The 8,019-nt window shown below is 50.0% G+C and overlaps 1 protein-coding gene across 3 annotated transcripts in view; it reads left to right on the plus strand.

Annotated features, from left to right (window-relative positions):
• Nucleotides 1-793: 793 nt before the first annotated feature.
• Nucleotides 794-8,019, plus strand: part of FMNL3 (formin like 3) — a 22,287-nt gene continuing 15,061 nt past the window's right edge. For all 3 annotated transcript variants that reach the window (XM_021715994.1, XM_008064916.2, XM_021715995.1), the window contains exons 1-4: nucleotides 794-872; nucleotides 2,720-2,800; nucleotides 3,024-3,100; nucleotides 6,419-6,502. In XM_021715994.1, the coding sequence (XP_021571669.1) occupies nucleotides 795-872; nucleotides 2,720-2,800; nucleotides 3,024-3,100; nucleotides 6,419-6,502 (320 nt within the window). In that variant the 5' untranslated portion in view covers nucleotide 794. The remainder of the gene's footprint in view (nucleotides 873-2,719; nucleotides 2,801-3,023; nucleotides 3,101-6,418; nucleotides 6,503-8,019) is intronic.

Consider the following 8,019-nt stretch of genomic DNA (forward strand, 5'->3'; position numbering starts at 1 on the left):
GGTGAGAAGGCAGGATTTATTGAGAGAATAGAAAAGCTCCCATAGTGGGAGGGGACCCAAAGGGGTTGCCCTTTGCTGTGTCTTAATTGGGAGGTGTGTCATAAGTAATTTGCTGCTAACAATGAAAGTCCTGGACTTTTGTGGGTTTTTTAACTCAAAAATGTGAGCAGTTACCTTGATGCTGTTATCCTTATTCACCTGTGTACTGATTTGGGGAAAAGGAGTAGAGTCATAACATCTACACAGGCTGTGGGTGGCTCAGGATTTGCCCTTGGGAATGCATGGTGCAGGGAAGTCACCCCTCAGGTCAAGGGGGAAACGCAAATTGAAAAAAATGTTGTTCTAAGGTGACTTTCAAATTTTTTGACCTGTCTTATGCTAAGCATGTTTTACAGCATGACCTATGTGTATGACTTGATTGTGTATATATATACATGAAATGTGAAAGAAACAAAAGCTTCATGAAACATTATTTATACTTTCGACTTGCAGTGGATTTTGGTATCTCCCATTCTATTTTAATCTGCTCATTTACATTTAAAATAAAATTAAATTTGACTCACTAAATTGATTCTATGACCTATGGTTTGGACACTGCTCAACCAAACTTGTCTAACTATGAAGGGGACGCCGGAGCACTGTCCCACCTTCCTGAATCTTCCTTACCAGCAACAGAGCTTCAGGGTGAAGTCTAGGGGCCCGGGAGGGGGAAGCATAGGCAGTCTAGCCCTTCCTGACCTGCAGGTGTGGGGGAGGTTTCAGCCTCTTAACTCCAGTTCTCTCCTCAGAGCTCCATGAACCTGCCTCCTGACAAGGCCCGGCTCCTGCGGCAGTATGACAATGAGAAGAAGTGGGATCTGATCTGTGACCAGGTACGGGGTTTGGGAAAGGGCCAGGAGGTAGGGAGTTGTGTCTTTGGCTGGACAGGGGAGCAAGACCAAAGGCAGTGACTGCAGCCGTGGGTCCCTGGAGGAACCCCGGCCTGGACTTGGCCTCAGTTTGTGCTCACTTTCTTTTCCAAGAGGGCTCATAACAGAAACAGAGCTGGTGGGCCAAGTTCCCCTCAGGCTCCTGCAAAGAGCTGTCTTGGCTAGGGCAGTGACTCACATCTGTAATCCCAGCTCTTTGGGAGGCTGAGGTGCAAGGATTACTTGAGCCCTGGAGTTTGAGACCAGCTTGGGCAACATAGCAAGACTTCATCTCTGAAAAAAAAAAAAAAAAAGCCAGGTGTGGTGGTGTGTGCCTATAGTCCTAGCTACTTCAGAGGCTGAAGCAAGAGGATCACTTGAGCCCAGGAGTTTGAGGCTGCAGTGAGCTGTGATTGTGTCACTATACTCAGCCTGGGAACAGAGTGAGACGCCAACGCAAAAAAGAAAAAGAAAAGAAAAGAGCTGTTTTTATTCCTTCTGATGGGCAGTGGTGTGTGATGTGAAAGGTGGTTTGTACAGGTTTGGGATGTGAGGTTGGCTCTGTAGGGCTAGGAATGAGAAGCCCCAGTCGTCTAATTTCCTGTTCCCAAATCTCAGAACAGTCAAGGACTAGCTTTCCCTGCATGAATAGTGTTTAGGGCTGGAAGAGAAGAGATATCATGACTTTGCTTGGAGTTGAAATCTTCTAACACTTGTGACCTGGCTTTCCTCTGCACACATCTGAGGATCATGTGTCATATGTCTATGAACTCAGGCCTGTCTGTGGGGCTGGGAGAACTGGCTTTTACTTCTTGTCTCTTGGCCGGTGTGGAAGTACTTGGCACAGAATGTGGGCAGTGTGTTTCCCTATGACTTTTCCATGAACCGTTTTTGCATTTTTCAAGCTCTGAAAAAAATCATAATAGCTAGTGTTGACTGAGTGCTTATTATGGATCAGGTACCTACACATACGGAAATATCTCACTTAATCCTCACCAAAACCCCCCGAGGACGGCACCATTGCATTCTATAGCAGAAGACCCAAAGGCTCAGTAGCTTGTCTGACGCTGTTAAGTGACAGAGCCAGGCTGGGCTTAGGTAGCAGGTGCCAGTCTATGCAAACCATTCTGTTCCACAGCCTCCCCACATCCTGCCACTTGACCTAGGCTAGGTCTGTGCTTCAGGGATCCTAGCAAGCCCTTTCTCCACCAAAGGCCCACTTCCCTGTGTCTGCATTGCAAGGAGTTGCTTAGCACCAGTTTGGGTTCTGGAGCATAGGAGCCCTTTGACACTGAGGTTCTTTGATTATTAATGTCTCAGTCTTTTCTAGGTCATGTAATTTTTTTTTTTTTGAGTCGGAGTCTCACTCTGTCGCCCAGACTGGAGTGCAGGGACCACTCCCGGCCACCGCAGCCTCGACTTGCTGGGCTCCGGCAATCCTTCCGCCTCAGCCTTCCGAGTAGCCGGAATTACAGTCATACGCTACCACGCCCGGCTGATTTTTTTATTTATTGTAGAGATGAGGTCTCACTGCCCAGGCGGGTCTCGAACCCGCGAACTCAGGCAATCCACTCACCTCAGCCTCCCAAAGGCATGGGATTACAGGCTGAGCCACCAAGCCCAGCTAGGTCATGCAATTTTAACTGTTTCTCAGACCTTTCTTTTTTTCTTTCTTTTGCTTTTAGGTTCTGTTTCCTAACATTGTGTTATTCTCCTGAACTTTCTTCAGGCCCTTCGACTCTGCTTCCTCAGTGCCCTCCTCAGCTCTCTGGGTGTCTGCATGTGTGCATATATGCATGTTTCCCTTACAGGAACGATTCCAGGTGAAGAATCCTCCCCACACCTACATCCAGAAACTCCAGAGCTTCTTGGATCCCAGTGTAACACGGAAGGTGAAGTCTGAGACAGAGAGGAACCGTCTTGCTGCCTTTGTAGTCCTGTGGGGCTTGGGGGCAAACCCTTTTACTTGGGGATTGGACGTCTGTGTGTGAGCAGTGGGAGCTGGGTTTCTGGGTTCTGCGGCCAGGGGCCTAGAGTGGCTGGCCAGTCATGGAGGAAAAGTCTGTAACTGCCCTCTTGTGTTCCCCTCCTTTTCTTTTTCTTCTCTTTTTACAGAAGTTTAGGAGGAGAGTGCAGGAGTCAACCAAAGTACTAAGGGAGCTGGAGATCTCACTTCGCACCAACCACATTGGGTGAGTTGGATTTGGCCACCAGGCCATGAGTTTCACCTGGCCCCAGGCCATAAGCTACCAGGTCTGGTATCCTCTGAGCATAGTTTGCCTGTTTGTCCTCCCTACCATGGGGCATATTTGCCCCTTGAATGGCTTCTGGCTCCCCAGAGCTTCAGACTGTTTCTTTTCTGACTTTTCCTTCCCTTCTGTTCTGCCAGCTGCTGACTGGATGCTTCTGGCAAGCTTGGGGCCTCTCCTGGGGTCCTCAGCCTGCGGCTTTGAGTGGAAGACATTCCCACAGCTGAGCCTGGAGCCTGCCTGTGGCCTGGTGCCAGGCCAAGTCAGGCCCAGAGAAGGTTGGGGGGCAGGTGGGGAGGACGATATATTGCACTGGGTAACTGAGACCTAGTTCCTATTCAGTGACTATTTGGACTTTTTAGTACCTAGATTACTTGCTTGTTTGGGAAAAGACAATCTTAGTTTGTGGGCAGAATAAGCTTCCTGAAGCACCAGGAAAGATGTAAGGCAGTGGGAGCCAGGAACTGAATGTTTTCACAGACACTGGTGCGCCAGCCCACGGACAGGGCCCCTAGGAACTGTGAGTCTTTTTTTCCAGTCTCTGAATGGGGAACCAGGAATTGCTGAACAGGCAGAGGGCTAATGCATCAGATGTACAGTGAAGGAAGGCGATGACTTCAGTTTTATGAAACCGTAACCAGCAAGGGTATATATAGTGAAAGTGAGAGCGAGAGTGTCCAGGTGCATGCGTGTGTGTGTGTGTGTGTGACTTATACAAAAAGGACAGCGAGAAAAGGACAGCAAGGGACACATGATATAGAGCTGCAGTCGGGTGGCCTGGCCCAAATGTGAGGGCTTATATGAGTGAGCAGTGGAGGCTGGGGTGGGGGTGGGGCTCCCAGGCTTCCTGAGAGCAGAGTGGAAAGAGCCAAATGATATCATCAGCCTTTCCCCTCCTGTCACAGCAGCGGCCCACTAGTCCACCCCGAGGCCCAGCCTGCCAGGGCTCTTTAGAGGGAGGGGACACCTGTGTGCAGCCAGCTGCAGCAGCCATCACAAGGGAAACAGCACAGGAGAGAACAGGAAAGGGACGGTTTCTGGCCTTGCTCCCTGTGCCCTGGTAGACAGAGTATGGCTTCCATAGGCATTTGTGAACCGAACATCGAAAGCCACCCAATGGGAAAGGTGTGGCCAAACCTCTACTTTCATTTGATGACTGCTTCATGGAAGGACAGGGCTGTTCAGTCACCCTGTGTGTGAGGGCACAAGTGACACATGGCAGCCCGAGCACCACTTGCCATCCTGAGCACCACCCACCACTCTGTATTCCTCAGTAGGGCCTTTCCCTTCCTCCCAGCCTCTGTCCTCTTTGTTAACTCCTGCTGTAGCAGGGGTGAGGAGGGAGGTCTGCTTGTCTTGGGAGAAGGCCACAGAGTAGTGTGTGACAGTCCCTTCTGCCCGCCCCCTCTACCTGGTACCTGCCCCTCTGGCTGCTGGCCAGGAGCAAGGGCCAGAGCAGCATGGTTCCCAGGCCTGAGGCCTCTTGGCAGTTGACACACATGTTAGAGATCTGACCTGGTCCTTGGCTTCCAGGAATAGCTTGGAGCCTGGCATTTTAGGAGCCTCTGCCATCTGAACGAAGGCTTCTCCAGGCAGAGTTATGCAGGAGGACCAGGATCCTTCTGGATTTCTGGGCAGGAGGAGCTTGTCAGACTGTTAGACTGGTGCGTACTTCAGGGTGGTAGGAACCCAGGGCAAAGTCAGGAGAGGAGGGTCCTGCTTTGGTCACAGCGCGGTCTGCCCCAGGACCTGCAGAAGCTGGGTGTGCAGGGGCAGCTGTTGGGAACTCGGCTCTGGAGGAGGGCGGGCTGGGAAATGGGATTCCAGAGCTTGCCTAGCTCCTCCTCTCTCCCTGGTCTGTATTGGTTTCTCTGCCTTGCCTAAGTGCCCTTTAACCTCTCCTCAAAGTGTCAAGATCCCGAAATAGCAGTATAGACACAGACAGGAAATGAGAAGGGGGTGGGGAGCTGGAGAGCAGACAGACAGGAAACGGGAGGCCTGTCAGCCCCCAGAGAGGAAGCTAACTTCAGGCAGCTCGGATGTCAGTCAGCTTCAGCCAGAGCCTGCTGCCAAATCTCAGCCGGGCCTGGTGCTCTGGCCCCAGTGTCTCTCCATAGTTCAGGGTGTGGCCAGGCAACATGGCGCTGGTTTTCCAGCTGTGGGGGAGAAGCAACCCTGCAGGGCAGCTTGGGTGCAGCTGACCTATAAAGACCCCCAAACATTCTGAGGAGTAGAGGCTCTGGAGTGTCAGGCTTTCATCCTGAGGGTTTTGTGTCTTTCTGTGCTGTGGATTGGACCTGTCACATAACAGTCTTCTAGATTTGCTCTAGACTTTCATTCCAGGGATATCTCAGCCCAAAAGAACTGAAGACAGAAGGGCAAAAATGCCCTAAGACATGGTCTCTAGGTACCTTGTTGTCTGCCTTCCTGGCTGAAAGGGCCCAGGTCCTCAGTTTGAGTGGCCGTAGTCATTCTGGAGTTCCTTGAGTTCTTGATTGTTCCCGAGCCTTTTCTGGTTTTGCCGAACTCCCTGATTAAACACAGAACCCTTATATGTCCCTATTTTGCGAACTGCTTTCCAAAACTCCTTTCCCTGAACTCGGTAGAGAACCTTTGGCCCAGACCTCTCCTTGGCCCTTCCTACCTGGATCTTGACTGAGACTATAGTCTGACTCTGTCAAGCTGGCTTTGCACCTGGGCCTGTGGCAAATGCTCTTGCTACCTCTCCAGTTCTTCCAACAAATGTTGAGCAAGGACAGTGTGAAGGGATACAGAAAATCATTGAGCCAGGGCCTTGGCCTTTAAGGAGGGAGTGCCTGGAAGCTTGTTTGACTGAAGCACTTTCATGGTAAAGTGAATAGTATTAGAAGGGCTGGCCATAGTGTTATGCACCTGTAATCCCAGTTACTTGGGAAGCTGAGGCAGGAGGATCGCTTGAGCCCAGGCTGCAGTGAGCTCTGATCACACCTACACTGCTGCACTCCAATCTGGGTGACAGAGTGAGATTCCAAATTAAAATAAAAAATTAATTGATTAAAAGGGCCTGCACTTTCCTCATCCCTGGCTCCCTTGCGTAGGGGAAGTCTAGGCAGTGACATGACCCTGATGGGTCTGTCATGGGTTTTGGTCTTCAGAATTTTTCTAGTCTTATGCTAGATCCAGAAGCATCTAGGAGGAGGTGTTGTTGGTCAGAGGTCTATCACCCTTCTTACCCTTGACTCACTTAGCAGACCCCCTCCACTGTGTTTCCTTTATCTGCAGGTGGGTGCGAGAGTTTCTGAATGATGAGAACAAAGGCTTGGATGTGCTGGTGGATTACCTGTCCTTTGCCCAGTGTTCTGTCATGTGAGTACCACTCCGGGGCTAAGGTTGGGGACCAACTGGGGAGGACATAGTTCCACTCTATTTGATGGGGAAGAGTGAGAGTTCAACAGTGAAGATGGGAATGGGAATCTCAGGACAGGAGTTAGTAAGTAGCCCACGCGGTGGTGTGGCAGTAGACAGGCAAGCCAAGGGGGTTTCTAGGGATCAGTGAAGAATGCTACTCAGCTGGAGCAGAAGGTATGTTTGGGAAGCAGGAGAGTGATATGGAAAGGGAGCTTGGGATCCTCACCCAGAGATTCCCAATGCTGGGCGTAGCGCCATCCAAGGAAATGACCTGGCCTGGAAGAGATGTGCAGGTGGGATCCATTCATCTTTGCATAGCTGAGTCTTCAAGAAGCAGCTTTGGTCTCAGATGTTAGAGGGTTACTCTAGGTCATTGTTGAATAACTCAGAAACAGTGAGCATGACTTTTTGACCTGGATGGGAAAATGGGGTATCCTTCAAGTGGACTGAGGGCTTGAAGGCAACCATAAGTGAGTTCGCAAGGAAGAACAGCATGATATAGTGAAAGGAATGAGGGCTTTCGAGTCAGACGAAGCTGGATTTGGGTCTCAGTTCTGTCATTTACTATCTGTGGGACCTTGAGCAAGTTTATGTCCTCTTTTATGAAAAGGAGTTCACATTGCAGGGTTGTTGGGAGGATCAGATGATAATGTGTGTTAAAGCACTTAGTAGTGTTTAGAACATTATAGGTCTGTATTGTGGTGGCAGCTCTATTGTTAATTAATTATTGTTCAAAGTGGTATACCCGACCATAATTACCTGAATATCTGAAAGAGGAATTAGAATGATCATAAACATGGTAACTAACACACTCAGATTCATGCCTAATACAAGCCAGCCCTAGGGAGACTCATCTTCCCTGTTTGCCCATGACTTCTCCCAGTTTTCCCCCAGCATCCCAGGAAACCTCTCAGTCTTGGGCCTTGGTCCTAGCCTAGACTTCCACTTTTCTTTTTTTTTCTTTTTTTGAGTAGGAGTCACCTAGGCTGAAGTGCAGTGGCATGCTCATGGCTACCGCAGCCTCTACCTGCTGGGCTCAGGTGTGTGCTACCATGCCTGGTTTGTTTTTTTATTTATTGTAGAGACAAGGTCTCACCAAGTTGCCCAGGCTGGTCTGAAATCCCTGAGCTCAGGCAATCCTCTCGCCTCTGTCTCCCAAAGTGCTGGGATTACAGGCCAGTGCGTCTGGCTAACTTCCACTTTTCTTACTGCTGTTCCTTGCCCTCTTGGCCATTTTCCTTTGTCCAGTAGGTCTCGAGTCTCATCTCCTTAGGAGTTTAAACTAACGTCTTCCCTGTTTGGCCTTTTTCCTTTTCCAGGTCATCCTCTGTTAAAACCAAGAGTGGTACACTCCCCATTCTTGTCCCTGTAGAAGTCATACCTCATGATCTGATCCCTTTAAAAACCACTCTTTTGCTGGGCTCGGTGGCTAAGCCTGTAATCCCGCGCCTTTGGGAGGCTGAGGTGAGTGGATT

The sequence above is a fragment of the Carlito syrichta genome, unplaced genomic scaffold (assembly GCF_000164805.1).
Source record: "Carlito syrichta isolate Samal-C Ts95f unplaced genomic scaffold, Tarsius_syrichta-2.0.1 Scaffold308104, whole genome shotgun sequence".
Lineage (NCBI taxonomy): Eukaryota > Metazoa > Chordata > Mammalia > Primates > Tarsiidae > Carlito > Carlito syrichta.